Source organism: Xenopus tropicalis, chromosome 8, assembly GCF_000004195.4.
Source record: "Xenopus tropicalis strain Nigerian chromosome 8, UCB_Xtro_10.0, whole genome shotgun sequence".
In the NCBI taxonomy this organism is placed as follows: Eukaryota; Metazoa; Chordata; class Amphibia; order Anura; family Pipidae; genus Xenopus; species Xenopus tropicalis.
The window spans coordinates 57361209-57380661 of record NC_030684.2 but is presented as its reverse complement, the minus strand read 5'-3'; the positions used below and the strand labels follow the sequence as shown (position 1 = coordinate 57380661).

Below are 19453 nucleotides of genomic sequence, written 5' to 3'. Positions count from 1 at the left end.
AACTCCCTTCCACTTTTCTCCCAACAGCCCATAGAACATTTGCTTACAATTTTAAGGATTCTGCTCCTATACCTTTTAATTAAATATCTACGTATATACTAATGAACCTCCTTAGGTTTGGCAGCCTATGGCAGAAAAAGGCACATATAGGCCTTTTGTACCACTTTCTATGCCTTTGTGATATAGTGCTTACATACCTAATAGTAGTGCCAACTGTGGCACTGTTTCACAACCACAATAAAGAGCAGCAGAAGAAATATAGTTGGTGCACTTAAGATAAATGATCTAAGTAGGCCAAAAAGTAATGATCTTTTTGGAGTAATAAAAAAGCAGTTGTGTTATTTCTACAGTAGCTAAGCTCTGAAAGCCATTTAAAGGATATCACTCCACCGACATCTATTCCTCTGTCTACTTTTGTAAAAAAAGACTTTCTAAGTAGAATATTTACCTGATAGCTAAAATTATTGATCATGCATTAAAGACCTGCAGCAAACATCGAATCAATAAATGTGCCCATTAGTTAAGTGATGTGTTATACAACTGTGTATTAAGCATTTGATCATTTTCTCTATCGGTCTGAAGTTTTAGATATCTTCTTACAATAAGATAAAGTAGGATAATAGTTGAAGAACATCTTCCTTTCAACTAATGGGATTTAATGTGTGAATTTTGACCTTCTTTCTGTGTATGTAGGTCAGCTGCTTTCCTTATGAGCCACATAATGAAACACACAACAGCCATATAATCCACTGCAAGCATACTGTTCAGGGATATGGTAACACTCTCACAGCTCTTAAAACTGCCAAAGTCTCTGTGTGAAGCCCACAAGGACCTTATTGAACTAATGACATCAAAGTCAGTTTTCTTAAATCTCCTGGGTATTTTAAAGAAAAAAAATTCTTACCCTTGTAATTGTCATAGTTCTGATTTAGTACTAATAATAGTATTTCAAGTTGCATCTCTCCAAACATCTGAATATTTTAAAAAAATTAGACCTTTACAAGCAAATGTGAGTCGTTTCTTCCTTTATATCCCTTCCTGCACATAATATTGTCTCCCTCCTTTCCTTTGAATTTCTTATGGCTTAAAGAAGCTGATACAACAGAACTTCTTCTCATGGGCATTATGCACAAAGGTCTAATACAGGAAAATAGCTGAAGCAGATTTTTTGTAGGCAAATAAGCCATTAGGTAGCCTTCTCCTCTTTTTGGACATATATTGAACATAAATCTGATGACCTAGTAAATTGTGTTTGTTATATTGCTCTTTTTCCCTTGTACTTTTAGTTTTTTATACTATATATATATATATACCTAGAAAATAATACACAAAACTCACCTTGTGCTTCCTTCTGGATTTTGTGGAACTTTTCTCCACTGCTGTGTTCATTATTTGATGTTTGTGTTTAAAACCTGACTCTCTTGGGTCACTCTTCAAGGGCAACACATCAAAAGTCTCTTGCCCGGGTATCCTTGATAACAACGTGAGATCTATTTTGACCCATAATGATTTAACTTCTTCAAAATCCCGCAAGGGTGAAAGGAGCTCAGTCTGAACAACAGGAAGAGGGGAGAAAAAATGCTCTTCCAAGTCATTATTTGTTTGATCTACAGATATGCTACTGCTATTGCTGGTTAAACTGCTTACACTTAAAATGTTGCCGCTGCAGTCCTTTGATTTGATGGGATTAGGAGGCCCACTGCATGCTGTTGAGATTTTAACCTGAAGCACTTCTTCTTGGTCTGTGTTGGAATCAGATGCAGAATCTGTCTCAACAAATTCTCTAGATTTGGGGACATTTTTGCTGGTTCCCCTGGTTTTCTTTTTTTCAGAAGAACTTCCTGTACTAGTCCTTTGTTCTTTTCTAGGAGCAGTTTTAGCAACAGTGGTCTTTGTCCTTGTTTTTGGTTGCTCTGGGGTTTCCCGTACCTCTTTTTCTTTGGGAGTGCTGCAAGTGGGATTTGGTTTGTTCCATGTGTTTTCTTCTACACTGGAAGTTCTTTCGACCTTTTTCGGCTGCTTTTTAGCAGTCGCTCTTTGAGTGATTGGTTCATTGGGAGCTGGTGATTTCTGTTTTAAGGGCTTTGAGTCAGGGTTTTTTTGGGTGGCCCTTGGTTTGCTTTTTTCCCTTACTGGGCTCAGTAATTCTTTGGAATCAGGCTGAGAAGTAATATTGTCAAGTTCTGTTTTCTCTTTTCCCTCAGCCTGCTGGTTATTTTGAGTCTCTGAATTGTTTTCAGAATGAACATCATTCTGACTGCTAATTATTGTTTTATTGTGTGGATTAACTTTATTTAGCCACTTATCTAGCTGCCATTTGTTTGTAGAAGGTGGCTCAGGCTGTAAATGAAATACAGTACAAAATATTTGTAAAATTATTTCAGCATTACTGGGAATATCAGACCTATTTGCACAACAATATATATTTATTTTAAACTGTACTGATATTCATAACGCAATTACTAGGCCTTTTATGGTACATAGTTCATTAGAGCATACACTTGATGTTTATTTCCAATTTACAATTTTGCTCCAGAGAAAACTAAGAAAACAAATATGTAAAATCATGACAACAAATGATACATTTTTTATAATGTTGCTTTTATCAATTCCCTTTTGAATACCATGCCTATAAATACAATCTGCTCGTATAACATTTTTAATTTAAAAAATGCATTGCCAACATTTCAACACAGTTAAAGAAGGTGAAAAAATATACATCTTTCAAATCTTCCCTTTCATTAAAGAGCTAATTTTGCTGATATTAAAGAAACAAAAATATAATAGAAATAAAAAGTAAAAAGCACCCATTTCTTCAACAGATTTTAGAATCGCATAGGGGGTTATGCAATAAAAGGCACTAAGTTTGCCCAGGTGCAGTAACCTATAGCAACCAATCAGCAGGTAGAATTTACTGGTATCCTGTTTAAAAGCAAACATATTATTAGTTGCTATAGGTTACTGCTATTGGGCAAACTTAGTGCCTTTTATTACATAGGGGGTATAGTTGGCAATCCCATTTTTCAAGAATCAGATTCTTCAGTAGTTTAACTTTCTGCAGATGACAGTAGTAAGTTGTCACTCTGGCGCTGAACTTCTTATTACTTTTATGTACACTCTTCAGTTTGCAAATTTATTTAAATGAAATTAAACTAAACTATTTAATATTTAACAAACCTAGTCACTGCCATTTTAATAAATGAGAAAAAGAGTCATTTGTCCAGGGTCCACCAGGACAAGGGCCCACCATCAAACTTTTAGCAGAAGCATCCCTCAGAAATAGCAGAACCCTTATTTTAATTAGCTGGAGGAGTTCTACAGCATCACCTTCTTCATGTTTTTTTAATATAATTTTCTATTAGAAGATCTTTTCATGAGGGATCTTTCTAATAAAAGGCCAATTTATTTAGTGGAGACTTTTTTATTCGGTCTGGTGGCTGCGGGTCCAGGATGACACACCTGGGGATCATTTCCATTTTATTAAGCACAGACCACTTCATTGTCTCCCTTAATTATGCTGAAGTTTAATACTTAAATGTAGTTCTATCAAAACATTTTTTATGGCTTTGGGGGCCCACCAATGAGATGTTTTTTCTGAGCCCACTGTTACCATAACATAAATTCATACAAAATAAAAAACCCAATACACATGTATATATATTGTTACCATTTGTGGTATAAATACATTTCCTTCGTAAACTCTTCTTCATAGTAACTAGAAGGCAAAATGCCCATTACCAAAACATCATGTGAGGTATATTTCATCACCCATGCAAATATCTAGATTAACCAAGTGATTAATTCATATTTGAGAAATCTCATTTTTCTGGGTTATCATTTTTTTCTATAAATATTGAGAAATTATTTTAATGCCAAGTTTATGGTCATTAATTAAGAAGAAGATTAATTAAAAAGATTTATCAGGTATTCTTCATTCTACATATTTTTTTTGGTATATGTTCTATTATTGCCAGCTCTTTTACTGTGCTTAGGATATATTTTGTTCATGTGAAAATAACTTGAATTGTGATTATAAAGTCATATGAAGAACAAGACAAATGATGATCAGATGATCAGCCTGTACTGGCAGTAATAAAATATTATGTATAGTTTAATACATAACTAGAGCCAAGCTTTCAGGAGGGTATTGGCTACACCCAGGCTATTACACTCTATAGGGCTCATTAACTATATTCAAGGCAGGGTGCAAACTTCAATAAACAATGTGTTTCATTTTGAACTTGGTACAAAGAGAAACTGGTTTCTCAAAAAGCATGTAAGCATACCCCTCCTGCCTCTACTCATTTTTTTGCCCCTTATCGCTCTTGCACCCCGTATACATATTTACATTCACCTCAACACATTCCTTTGTGGTGTGTGATATGACCATTGTAGAACCAATACATTACTGAAACTTTACCTCAACACAATATGCTGTATTCCTCTAAACATACCCTATATGCGTACTCTCCTACCAACCTACACTTCCCCAGCTCAATTCCCTCCTTGCCACTATCTATTATTCTCTTACTCTGGCTTTTTCCTATCATCTTTGTGCTATTTTACTCATCTGTATGTCCTCTCTTTTTCATTTCTGCTCCATCCCCTAACCCCTTACCCTCCGCACTTCTAACTGTACATGAAGCTATTCCAATATACTTCTGACACAGTCCAGAAAAAAAGATGGTGGCCCACACAGAAAACAAAACCATAGACAACTGAATTAGTTTGGACTATAAAGAAATGGGCTACTTTACTAAGTTCATCTACCAGTTAAAATCCTTCCCACATCTTTGTGCCATCTCTGTAATTATTTTATTCCTTCCCATATCTCCAAACCCTCTATACCTCCTACCATGTGAAAACAGGTGGAAGCACTCTAAATGCCCAAACTGACCAAATTAAGAGGTTTCTTTTCTATTATTTTAAGGTAACTGTTATTGCTTATATTGGCCCACATTTTCAAGCAAAATAATATAATTTTAAAAGCTGATCTTCCTGTTTTAAACTGGATCCTCTGGCTCAATCAGAAAATGGCTAGTAGTAGTAGTATTTGCCAAGTTGTCATTGGACTACCCTTGGGCACCCTGTCTTAATGTATTCTTTGTATTTTTTCATAGAATAGCAAAGGAAGTACTACAAATGCATTTGTCTGCTGGGCACAAAGTAATTCTAAAGCTACAAGTGTATTTATGCTTCTATCTTTTTCTGTGTCTATCCTGCTTTGCCCTGGTCTAGCTTTGCTAGCCTCCTATTAGATGACTGGGTTGAGAAATATACAGATACATGAAAGTAGAGTGTGCTGTGATATTTCTAACCTTTCTAACCTTACCTCAGGGGTTGCACTGCGTGCTTGTTCATTGCACTCACTGTCACTGGAGCTGCTCTCACTATCAGAATCTGATTCCGAGCTGCTCTCAGATTCACTTGAGCTTCCAGAGCCTCCGCTGGAATTCACAAGGTTGGCACCGTGCACTGCTTGCAAAGGAAGTCCACTGGGAGAAAAACAAATATACATATTTGTCATTTCACGAGAAAAAGCAGTTAAGAAACTGGAAGAAAAACATTCGCTACAACTAAAGCTTAGGGATGCACCATTTTTATTACCCATAGACACATACGATTTTACTTGCTATAATAGATTTCATAACCTAATCAGTATACTTATATTTTGTGTGTTGGGACAGAATAATATACAATATCATATATTTTCTGGGTAAAGGGGAAGGCAAATATGTCTTATTTTCAAATTCAGTTTGCAACTCATTTAAACATGGCTGAGTTTTTCCAACATTTACAAAAAAATCAGTTCAGAAAAATTCGACCATGATGAAATTTGCATTCTTCCATTCTTTTTTACAAATGCAACTGTTTAAAACTTGGTGATAAAAATAGCTTGAATGTTAAAAATACATCTCCCATTGACTTCTATAGGAACTCACCAGGTTTTAATTTTAGAATTTTTCCAGCTTTTTTTTTAAATTTTTTTAATGATTAATTTAAAAAAATTTCAAGATTGCATTTTTTTTGCAGAAAATTCAATGGTAGATTTTAACACATCTGTTCCAAGTGTATTGTAAGTCCAAATATAAAGACCAATGCCAAATGAAAAAATATGGAAAATTGGTACCACCATATCTAAGTGTTATAGCTTGTAAAGTACAGAGATCTTGATATTTCTTTATATCTTTATAGTTCTCATATAAGGAGGTGTTGTAATAAATAATACTGATGTTGTATACAGCAGCTAGAAAATACAGACCCTACTCTTCAGGGAACACAAGAAGTAGAGTTGCTCCCTTAGGGAATAACAAGCAGCAATTGACTTTTTTCTAGCTGCTTTACCTCCACAAATACAATAACAACAAACCCCCCCCAGGACATTGGGTACTTGGATAAAATTTCTGCATTAATTTAAAAATGTAATCTGCACAGTCAGCATCACTACAATTCTGTGACGGAAAAGTTTTTTGGTGGCTGCAAAGACTATGGGGAAGATTTATTACAGGTCATATTTTTTTTCCCATGATTTATAATATTTTGTGCTAAAAACACAATTTGTTCTGAAATGTTATATTTATTTAATTTAATTTTTCATTTATGGGTCAAAACTGTAGAAGTCAATGGGAGCTGTATATGCAATTTTTTGTGATCCTTTTACTTCAAGGTATTCAATATTTTCCTATTTTTGGGGGGAGCTATTTGTGCTATTTAAGTGATATAAAGTTCACAATTCAAAGTATTTGCATTTATTTTACCCATTTCGCCATCCGCATTTTTTTTGTGTCGTAGATTTTGATACATAAGAAATATTTGTGCTTTTTAATTGTGAATTTAGTTGTGTAGAAACTTCTAAAACTACACAAACCTGAATTTTGATAAATGGGCCTCTACGTATTAGTAATTTCTGTGGGAATAATTAAGGAATTACTTAAGAACATTTCCAACTCATTGCAAAATTTCTTAATCACTGGACATCAAATACACAAACAATTGTGAAGCATTTTGGGGCATTCTCTTATTATTAGCTTTGGAATTAAATGTTCTATAAACTAAATGAATGAATGAATGAGCCTAAAAATCCTGTTCTTTCCACTTTTCATTAGAAATGATATTATCGAACTTGGTAACTAACTAGGTCTTATGGCAGTATCTGCGGGACCTTCGTAACCCAATAACAGTTTATATTTGAAACTAATGAGCTGCAGAACAAAAAGTTAAATACATTCCAAACTGCAAAAGATTAAAACATAAAAATGCTGTGTCTTAAACTTTGATATTTACAAATGACATGTAGAATGGCACAATACATATAGGGGCATATTTATTATGCTGTGTAAAAAACAGCGAGAAAATTCGCCACACATCGCCAGGCCGTGTAAAAATGTCGTAAAAACGGCATAAAATCAGCGTAATAGTTTTACGTGTTTTTTCTTCCACCGGAACTTATGGAAAATAATGGCATAATATCCGGCGTAATATCCAGCGTTCAGATGGCGATCTTTTCCATTTATTTTACACAGCTTTTTACTCCGTTTTTTCAGCGAATTAGTTTTACACAGCATAATAAATACGCCCCTTAGTACAGTCTGTTAATCCTTATCTCAAAATAACAGCATGAATAGGATTAATACAGCTTTCACAATGACCAGCCATTTCATTCAAACAACTATTCTCAAATGAAAAATGAGGACTATTTTTATTTTTATATAAGGTATGTGCATAAAGTAAACTGAGGATGTGTGAAACTTCTTTATGGTGAAATATAACTTTGTATAACTACTTGAGGGGGCTGTTATTGAAGTTTAATGATGCAAAGCAAAGGCTAGGGAAGGATTTAGTGACAAGTTACACTATCAGTCAAGCTACTACAATGTAAAATGAAATGGAGAAATCCACAATGGAAAGAGTAGGACTCATTTATGAAAGGACATGTCAGGTATTCCATTTATAATATATTAGGGTACTGTGGCCCCCATGCTTCACTTACGGCTTGTCCTTAAATGGAAGCAAAAGCAATAGGGGTGCACTGAAGTGTCCCTGGGTCAGATATCTTCCTGTCTGATTCTCACGCATTGTGTTTAAGTTGTAAGACCAAAAGCAACAGAAGCCCAGCACAGGCAGTGAATACAAAGCTCAGTATTGGATTGTGCCTTATAGGGATCAACAGAGTATCTGGCATCCAGGGCCCACTCTAATGGGCATTTTATGTAACAATATGACAGTAACAATGTGATTTAAAAATGTGACAGAAAAAGGTTGATGAGAATTGTCCTACAAAGGAGCTCACTGGGAGATATCCTGCCCTTGCAGGTCAATCCAAACAGCACTCCTGGTGGTATTTAAGGACAAGTAATTTGTAATTTGCCTACAGAGGATGTCTAATCATAGGTTGCTGTTGTCTGCTGAGTTCCATTAATAAATACTATAGGCCCAAGTATGTCAGAGTACATGTTTGGAAGGAAAAAGTAAAGCATTGATCAAAAACCCCCTAACCCGTCAATGCAACACAAAGACATTCTAAATAATGAAAACTTTTATAAACATAAGCAATTTGTGCTTTGCACACTGAACATGCATTTGCAGAAAAATACAGAAAAATGGTATAATAGGCTTTCCAGACTATGCTCAAATTAAATAGCTAATTAAACTAATATGGATTATATGAATTACACTGAACATTTACATGCAAAAAAAATAAATAAAAAAAAAATAAAAAAAAAAAAATATATATATATATATATATAGCAAGACAATGAGCCGCACACGCAGGGACTTTGTTAGAAAACAAAATTTTTTTTTAATGAAAACGATCCAACGTTTCGAGCACCAACTGTGCTCTTCCTCAGGGTTTGCGATATTTAGCGCGTCTAAGTGTTTGTGAATCATGCGTTAGAATTATTTCTGCACGCTAATTAACGCAATGAGGTAAAATTAACGCATGGGGTTGTGCGCTAATTAACGCACGCAATATGCGACTTAACGCATGCGATAATACTTTAGCGAATCGCGCGTTTTTTTTCACGTCAAATTTAACGCAAAAAAGCATGCGATAACGCTTATCGCACTTTAGTGAATCAACCCTATAGCCTTTTATTGCAGTTACTCTAAACAAAGTGTGATACTGGAAGTGGATACTCTAAAGAAAGTGTAAGAAATGAAAATAATACCATGCACACACAATAGATGGTCATTATGAGCCATTATAAGACACAATTAATACAGATCAATTTATGGGAAAATGGAGTCTTGACTTATCAAGAATCTCACTGATAGGATACTCTGAATTATTTATGGCAAATTTAGATTCCAGTAAAAACTAAAATAGCAGCTGTTAAAGAGTTTTTAAAATTTTAATAACCTTTATGTACAATAAATCTTCTGTTTCACTGTCAAAATTGTCACTCCTCTAGCATTTAACTCACACAGGAACAGACAGCAATGTGTGATAAATATAATGAAACATAAACCATATAAAACTAGAACATGAGTTATTTCAGCAAAGGTTTCACTTATCAGGAATCAAGATTTATTCTTGTAAATCATTTAGCACTGGCATTGAGTTACCATGGTGGTACTTCTATGATCGTCATGGTAAATTTGGCACAAATAAAACATTTTATGCTTCAAGTTGTTAAATTTCCCATTTGTCACATGGATTTGAATTTGCAGTGTACAGTAGCAGCAAACATTGCCGTTGCAGGGTGATCATTAAGAGGTCTATTGGCGGTTTTTAGCATCAGATACTAAGAGGATCTAATCTAAGGCGATCTTTAGCTACCTAATATCCATTTCTAAGCCCATTGTTTTAAGGCAATTGAAACCCTTTGTAAATCCATCTCACTACCCTCTAAGTAGATGACCAAAATTTAATTATAGGTGCAAAAATATCCCCTGTGAGAATCCTGCTTACCAGTCATATCTAAATTACAGAGATAACTGTGTACATCTTGGCTTTCCCCTATTATACCGTAATCAAACATGAGGAGAAGGGACATATTAAGCACTGCTTATAATTCTGAACAAAAATTAGGACAATCTGAATGAATGGGTTAGACTTTTTTTTCTTTACAAGAACCCTATCATAAAAAATGCAATATGATTTTGTGCCTAAATACAATGTGTAAAGTAAAAGTTATAGAGAATTATAATTAAACCATCACGGCTACAGCAATTTGTCTATATGCTTTATGGCCAATATTGTAGCTTTGTTTGCACGTTTGCATTCATACCACAGCTGTATGAGATGCGCTTTAGATCACTGCAGGATTTTAAAAGCCAAACAAAATTTATTAACAGAGATAAGAAGAATTCAGTCAAATAAATTCAGCTCAACAGCAGTTCAATATATGCAATTTCAAGACAAGTGGATGCATTTAGTAACAGAAAACGGCTTATCAGAAGTGAATTAAAAATTACATTAAACGTATTAAACTATAAAACCGTAAGGATGATGGTATTCTTTCAATTAAGAATTCATTACCATAGACCATAAGAATTCTATGTCTTAAACCAAAACAAATAAAATGCTTCTAAAGTAAACTAAGATACAAAAACAGCATACATTAAGAACCTCACTGATTTGTCATTAAGATTTTATACCTAATTTATATAAAATAATCCAGTTATACAGAAAGCTGTTTTCTGTTCTAAACGTATTCAAACGGGCGGCTGATGACTCTGTTGTTTGAAATGCATATGCTGGCCCTTCATGTGAGACTAAATGTCATTTGCCCCTTTAATTGCTAATTATATTAGTGTAGGCTTGCAACCCCCGTGCTGGCTAAGGACGTATTGCAGATAATGGATGTACACCTGCTTATAAATGTGCATTCACTAATACAAACTGCCAGCTAAGGTAATTGCTACTAACTACTTATCAGAGTTACAACGATCATATTGATTTCTGTGCGTTTAATTCTACCCTAAAGATGTTTGAGGATTAATGTACTTGGCTTTTAAGCCACCTTGAACTAGGTACTTTGAATTTTGAGATTTAAACATTTAAAAAGCCCTTTTGTAATCTTCATTCTCCAGTATAGAGTCTGTCTACTGTTTCTGTATAAATATATAAATATACTCGGTTGATTAGGGATTCTCTACATTTAGAGAGAGAGAGAGATTTACTTCTTTCTACATATGCATTTATACAGGTTTGCACCTGACTAAAGGGTTAGATATAGCAACTGAAGTGCTAGTTGCAAATTTTCTTTTAAAATCTACTTTTTTTATGCTTAAAAATGTTTTTCATATGCTGATTAGCAAACTCATTTTGAAGAAAATGTCTACCTGATTAGGGCACAATATGCCTGAGTGGATTTAACCCCGCCCACAACTGCAATCTATAACTAGGGTCTACAACCTGCATTTCTACCCACTTGGCCCAGCCACCTAATACTGAACTTCCAACTGCTTTACCTGCAACTTCCGGACACTACCTGCTGCTGTCATAAATAAACTAGCTAGTCAACTATGAAATGAAGTGGAGCTTATCTCCATTTGAGCTTATCTGATGTGAGTCATAAAAAATGTGTGACATGAAAAAGCAACACATCCTCTATAATTTTTTTGGATTTTTTCTATTCCTACCTCCTACAAACATATGAAATTCCCATGCTGCACATTTCACTAATGATTCATATGCATCCTGCAGACTGTATTGCTTTCATGCAACCTTCCCCTATGCACCTGAACTGACAAGCAATTGGGGATTTTATACAACGTAGGTATTTTAAAATACCTGCATTAACAAAACAATAATGCAAATATTTCTTGCAGTATGTTAGAGGGTAAAATTGTACCCTAAACCATAAATACCAACTGGGAAGCATAACTGAAAAGAATAAAAAAGCACCTTTACAAGGTCATGTGTTTCTTTTACTTCTTTCATTGTTTACTACATCACTAAAGCATAGTTCATTTGCTTTACTTTGAAACACTAGGGGCTTCATGAAAACTGCAAAGTGCTTACACAGATGCAAATCACAATTTTTTATCCACAATGCATTGTGTTTTTCCAATTTTTCAATCATAGTAGGCTCATGTTAACTACCATTTGCCAGTGCACAAAATAATAATCTGTACCCTTGTTTCTCAGTCAGTGTGGGTGTCACTGGCATAGAGGAAGCAGGCCCAAGGTTAGGGGGACCCAAACCACAGGGTCCACTTCCTCTATAGTTATGAAAAAACCCCACCCCAGCTGCCCTCCTACCTCGAAGCAAGTGGGTGGGGACATATGCGGAAGGCATCGGTGGTGGCAGGGGAAGGTATACTGTGTGTGCTGGGCCCTTTTGAAGATTTTTTTTTGGTGGGGCATTATAGTCATGCCACTAGTGGGTGTAAATAGTGTAGAGTGTGCCCCAGTGTTTTCATGTAATTTACTAGGTATGTCAGTATGTAGGTGCAAGATGCTGATGGACCCCTGGAATTAAGAAGGTGTTAATTCCAGGACTTTGTGCACCCTGTATTTAGCAATCTGTATTTAGCATTACATGATTTTTATATATTTATTAAAAATCTCTAACTGGCACAGAACAAAGACCATGCATTCCATTTCTGAAGGTAAATCTATTATCTGTTTCACTGGGGTTTTATCTGGATTACATAAAGTAGAGCTGTTCTGCACCATATAATCTCTCAGCCTTGAAAAGGAATATTTAGAATTGTTCAGTCAAAGTTAAAGTCAAACTTTAACACCACTCTAAGGACCCCAGTGGGCCAAACTGACATCAAATGGCTTTATTTGCTAGGAATTAGCATAACTACTTGGTGCTAGGTGTATGCTCTTTGCTACTAACTGGCAGAGTCTGGAATGGTTGCTACAGTTTTAATGTAGCAGTGTGCAGAGAAATGTACAAAAGTTTAGGAAAACCCTGATTTTCAGCTGAAAGGCAATAAACAACGGCAGCTATGCAACAGTAGCTAATGCCATTTTGGCATATTTTGCCCCCATATTTTCTTTCCAGGAAAGCATGGTGCCAGTGCAGGGGGATTTCAGCTTAAAAATGCTTTGGGGGGCAGCACAGAGAGGTAATTTTAGGTACTTTGCAGCCAGATGAGAAGCAAGCTATCAGCCGAAGAGCAATCCATCGATCTATTACATTTCTGAAAGCAAAGTAGATAAAATGCTAGATAAATCACTGTTCCAGTAAAGCATTGTGAGTAAATAACAATATAGAGTGCCACTAAGCATTGACTAGGTTTGGGTAACTCTATTGTGTACATATATTAAAGCAGTTACCACTGCGTCTCTTCCATAATATTAGGCATTAAGAGAAGCTTAATGACAAAATAGCTCCTTTTCAGCCACCATGGTATTGGATGATAAATAAATAGACTTTGGCTGTTAAATTGCACAAAATACTTAACAGAAATTCAATTACGGAAACAATAAAAAAGATAAAGTTGCCAGGCATTTTGACTGCAATTTAGCCCAGAGTGCTGGTATTTGGCTGTTCTATCATTTCTGCTATAGCTGTTCCTTTTGTGAAATTGCCAAGATCGCTATAAATTTATGAGCGAGTTGCAAAATAACATTTTTAAGCCTCGGAATCTAATTACAGACAACGTAATGAAGTCTATTATTGGGAAGATCTTGACACCCTTCTTTCTGTTATTCATCCTCGTACTGTAATTGTGCTAAGCACAGGTGCTGCTAATTATGGGCCATTGTGCACCATCTGAATTCTGGGAACAGTGAAATTCGCATGGTTTCAACTCTGCCTGTTTGAATAACAAACAGAGATGATTCCAAGGCATTTTGTACAAGCTTGTACATCGCTCATATGGGACTCCTAAAGCACCTGCCTCCTCTTCCAAAGCCAATATTGCAGTATGTGAAACCCATCCTTCTTCTTGCTCTTCTACTGAAAATGCATTTTCTCTTTTTATGACACTGCAGATCTTTAAATAACAACTAGAGCAATTATACAAAGTAATAGTAATTTCAACAATATTTGGCTTCTCGGTAAGTATACTCCTAACTAAAGAAAATAGTTGGAGAGACTCATATTTACTAAGATAAGATAGATAGATAGATAGATAGATAGATAGATAGATAAGATAAGATAGATAAGATAAGATAGATAAGATAAGATAGATAGATGATAGGTAGATAGAGAGGTAGATAGATATAGATATAGATAGATGACAGATAGATTTTTTTATTGGTGAAATATATATAATGATTAAAAATGACATATTTACAGATGTAAATGTTTTAGAATACATTTAACTACATTAATATACTGTAAAAGGAGATGGAAGATTTAAACTGTCAAGACTGTCAAGTCTGGGGTTGTTTTCTCTGGAAAAAAGGTGCTTGCGAGGGGACATGATTACTCTGTACAAGTACATTAGAGGGGATTATAGGCAGATAGGGGATATTCTTTTTTCCCATAAAACGATCAGCGCACCAGAGGCCACCCCATTTAAGACAGATTCGTAGGTTGATTTGGAAACCACTGCAGTGTCACAAGCTGGTGTTCACATTCTGGCATTGCATTATAATATAGCAACTCTTACTCAGTGACACAGGTCTGTCTAGCCTTTTATTGTGCCCCCTATGCAGATTATTTTCTCACAAGATACTTCATGTGTCTATAGTGCCATATGGCTGCGAATATATTGGTCCCTGTTAGTATCAAGTAAGCACAATAAACTACTAAATTTTTCAGCTGCGCAGCTACTTAATGTTATCAGTGATCCCAATTAGTCAGAATGACTACTGTCATTATTCAGGGACACTGAACAAGAGGCAATTAGTGCAGGCAGTATAAAGGCAACACCTGACACATGTATAATGCATAAAGTATTTCATTCTGATGCCAGAATATTAATTTAGGAGCAAAAATGAATTGCTTAAATGCAATTCAGTAGTAATTGTGTCTCTGATCAAATACTCATTGCTAAAATGATATTATTATAAAGAAAAAGAGAAAGAGCATATATGCAATGCTGTGTTTAATTCATTTCTATGCATCCATATCTTAAAGACTGACTTGACACTATACTTTACTATACTTTTTACTATATATATACATATATACATAAATATAGTATGTGAATGTTGTCACTTTATTTGATTACTCTTACTCAGTTTAACATGCTCTTATTTTCTTAAATACATTTGTAAATATATGGGGAGAAGCATATTTGTAGTCTTATGAGTGCTAAAATAAAGGCTAATAATATTAGTGTAGCTCTGCCAAACTCCTTTACCTAGGGGGTATATTTATCATGTTGTGTAAAAAGTGGTGCATGCATGCATGTGCATGGAATGAGGGTCAGGAATCATACATAGACCTACAAATATGGGTATAGTACTGGGGGGTTTGCACTTTACGTATTTACATGCAGCAATGTGGACAGCAGAAATGGCCAGAGGCGGATTTTGATTTGGCGAGCCTATAGGCCAGCACCCCCCCCCCCATCCCATCTGAACCACTTGCGTCAGAACATTATATACAGAAAAGTATTGCAAGCGGTTGGACAGTCAGTTGGGTAACTTAAAGAGGTGAAATTCTGTTTTGTTTTTTTTTAAATAAGTTTTATTTAAAGTGGACCTGTCACCCAGACATAAAAAGCTGTATAAAAAATAAAAGCATTTTAAAATCCCAGCTGTCAATCATATAATGCCTGCCCCGCCTCTATGCCTTAGGCATAGAGGTGGGGCAGACAGTTACTTTCACTTTCAATTCAGAACTTCTTAGATGTCGCTGCCCTCCTCACATTCCCCCTCTCTCCTCACCATCTAATTGTGTAACCAGTGCATGGACATGGGCATTAGGTCCCCCCATACTGGCACAGAAACAAGATTATGGCAGGATGCAACACCTGCTTTGATAAGTGTCCACAAAATGGCCCCTGCCTGCTTGCTGCAATTGAAAATTCCAAGACTGAAGAAAATAAGATTAAAATAATTTATATAGTATAAGTAAAGTTTATTTTGCTTGCCAAACACAATAGAAAACAATTTGAAATTATTTCTTAAGGTGACAGGTCCACTTTAAGGTTTAAACAGTTTAACAACAAGGGAAAGAAAGAAAGAAAGAAAGAAAGAAAGAAAGAAAGAAAGAAAGAAAGAAAGAAAGAAAGAAAGAAAGAAAGAAAGAAAGAAAGAAAGAAAGAAAGAAAGAAAGAAAGAAAGAAAGAAAGAAAGAAAAAGGAAAATTAGATAAAGCTTGAGCAAGCCTGGCAAAATCATCCAGACTGTGCATTTAGCCAAGTGCCCCATATCACATAAAAACTTGTTTGGACAGCCTCTGGAGATTAAGACCATTTTTTGTAGGTAGCACATGATTAGTTTTTTTAGTCTTTGGATGACTGGGCATTCCCAAAATACCTGGAAAAATGAACCTGCTCCTAATTACACTTGGGACACAGATCTGATGTTTGGGGATTTATCTCTGCAAGTCTGTGGGGTGTTAGATAAGCACGATTAATACTACAATACTATAAATCGTTGACAGAGCCTTTCTCAGGTCTGGTCTGTGTAGGTATTTTTCAAGAGAGGTATCTGTCTGCATCTGCAACGGTCTACTAGAAAACTTGGCATAAAAGGCATGTCTAAGTTGCAGATAGCGAAAGTACATGGTAGGGGGAGATCAAACTCATCTTTGCAGGTCCCAAATTCCCCATCTTTCACTATGTCCTTCAGTGTTTTAATGCCCATTGACTAATCACTACAGCTCTTGTAGTGCAGAGAGAGCTATTACGCTTTAACATCCCCATTATCATCGACTTGGCCACCTCAGGGTGGTACTGAGCACCGAGATGCCCCTGCCTGTATGCCCACCATCATTTGACCATACATTGATAAATATCTGGGGCTTGCTAAACACACAAGTCAATATGCAGCATACCATGAAAGCAATGTAAACTGAATTTTGCCTCTGTTTCTTTATACGGTTTTATAAATTGGTCCCTATATATCACTTTTTCCATTAAAGTATGGGTGTGTATTAGGATCGGATTTGTGCTACAAAATTTAAACGATAAAAAAAGCACATAATCCCCTTGCTTGCATGCTGAGCAATCAAGAGCTAATAACTGTTAACACTTCAATTTACTTTGAAAATCTTATCAACCTTCATACATGACAAGTACTAATAAATCCAATAAAAACAGTGATCAGACAACTAGGATTCAGCATGTCAGATTATGAATATGATTAACGATGTCTGACATCCCTTCGTGTAAAAAGGCTGGGAGTTCTAGCTTTTTTATTATCACAGAAAGGGAAGGAATCTGCTCCGTAGGAATATAAATAATTTGGAAAGCCTCACAGACAATATTCTGCTGTGTGCCTCATTTGCACTTTAGAAACGCTGCCCTACAGACCTTATGTACTTTTAAGATTCATCAGAAAGATACATGAAGCAGACTCCAAGCAAAAAAAAATGTACATATTTAATACGATTAGATCTCTAGGTTAGGAAATATCCAACAAAAAAGAAAAATATTAGAGAGCATCCTTTATTGCTTTCTTGCTTTGATAAATATCTTCTGGCATGTCATTTACTAAAAAATGCAGGATTTACCAAAGAAATGACAAGTAAATGTTTCTTCTTCACACAAATAAGGAGCTTATTTCCTTTCATTATTTTTCTTTGCAAAGTGGTTACAGTCTGGATTTCTGACACACACACACAATGAACTGAATGTAAAATGAATTTTCCAAAGCTGAAGATAAGCAGGCAAGGAACTAAGGGGCAGATTTATGAAAGTTTGAGGGAGGTAATTGTCTTCAGTACATATATATTCTACGGGGTATTGGTGCTCTGAGCAGCTCAGTTGGACTTCTGAGCAATACTACCTCTCCTAATCATTCATTTCATATGCAAATCACTAGTAGGGATCAACAATTTAGACAATTAGAGGGTTGTTATAAATAATGACAATGGTAAAATTTATCCTCAGTATCTTAAAAGTAGATCTTAAACAGAGTACAGTGCCTGGCTGGTGGGAATCTTCAACGCTCTTTGCTTACATTGCCTATAGCTGTAGTTGACTGGCTAGTTAATTTGACTTTGGGGCTTCTATCAACAAGTATTGTCCTCGGGGCATTTCTGTTTGCAGTTCTGTTTGCTTTTATTCAATAATTCACTGTTGGGTTTACATTTTTTTATGGTTTGTACATTTTATGCCAATTGGAATAATATATTTAAAATATCAAGTACTGCATTTTCTTTAGGTTAATGCCTATATTTGCTGATATTTGGGTGCCTAAATTAAGTTTGGTGTGGTGGCAACACAGCCCTTTAAAGAGGTAGTTGATGTGACCTTTATTTTGAATAAATTCTTTCCTAAAATGTTTAAAAACATGGAATTGCTTATTTTAATTGAGTGCTAAGGTGAATCCGCTCTCAAGGGTCCCCTTTCTGTAGTTCAGAGAATGCATGCCTTTGCACTGATATCTGGAAGTATTTATTAACAATGAAGACAAACATCACCGGTATTGTTGTTCAAAGCAGCCAATGAGATCTTTGCTTTTAGTTTTTAACTTGTAGGTGACCGTTTAAATCTAATTGCTGATTGGTTGCTATGGACATCATCACCAATGATGCTTGTAAGTAATGCTCCTCTAAGCAGTACACTTCCCTACATTTGGATCTCTTGGTTGTGATTGGAGTTGCTATTGCTAAATGTTGAATAGGAGCTATTGTAGAAATATATATACAGGTATGGGACCTGTTATCCAGAATGCTTGTAACTCTGGGTTTTTTCAGATAAAGGATCTTTCCATAATTTGGATCTCCATACCTTAAGGTTACTAAAAAATAATTTAAACATTAAATAAATAGCATTGTTTTGCCTCTATTAAAGGAGAAGGAAATGTAAAAACTAAGTAAGCTTTATCAGAAAGGTCAGTTTGCTTCTCTCTCCTCGCTCCCCCTCCCTTCTCTGTCCTCCCCCTCCCATTTCAACACTCTCCCCCTCCCAACTGTGCTGTAATCTGAGCCACCAGCAGCTAGAACTGCAGCACAGAAGTTACTGAGACCAAGCCAAAATGGCAGCTGCAATCTCAAACAGACATAGGGAGCATCTAAGGCTGTTTACTCAGGTATGGTAAAGCTTTCTGCAGAATAAATATAGCATTCTAGCTTTCACTATTGTAACTAATCTATTAGCAAAAATTCCTCTCCTTTTCATTTAAAGATTCATTATATTTTAGTTGGGATCAAATACAAGGTACTGTTTTGTTATTATTACAGAGACAAATCTGTAATCATTTTCCAGAATTTTAATTATTTGCTTATAATTGAGTCTATGGGAGATTGCCTTCACTTAAGGATCTTTCTGGATAACGGGTTTCCTGATAACAGATCCCATACATGTATATATATATATATATATATATATATATATATATATATATATATATATATTGGGATCAAGTACAAGGTAATATTTTATTAATTCAAAGAAAAAGAAAAAAAAACATTTTTTAAAC

At 35.3% G+C, this 19453-nt stretch overlaps 1 protein-coding gene across 1 annotated transcript in view; it reads right to left on the bottom strand.

Annotated features, from left to right (window-relative positions):
* aff2 (AF4/FMR2 family member 2) overlaps nucleotides 1-19453 on the bottom strand; it is a 332688-nt gene that overhangs the window by 36466 nt on the left and 276769 nt on the right. Inside the window, exons 10-11 of the mRNA XM_002934547.5 lie at nucleotides 5333-5495; nucleotides 1339-2340 (exon numbers count right to left, since the gene is read on the bottom strand). Of these exons, the coding sequence (XP_002934593.2) occupies nucleotides 1339-2340; nucleotides 5333-5495 (1165 nt within the window). The remainder of the gene's footprint in view (nucleotides 1-1338; nucleotides 2341-5332; nucleotides 5496-19453) is intronic.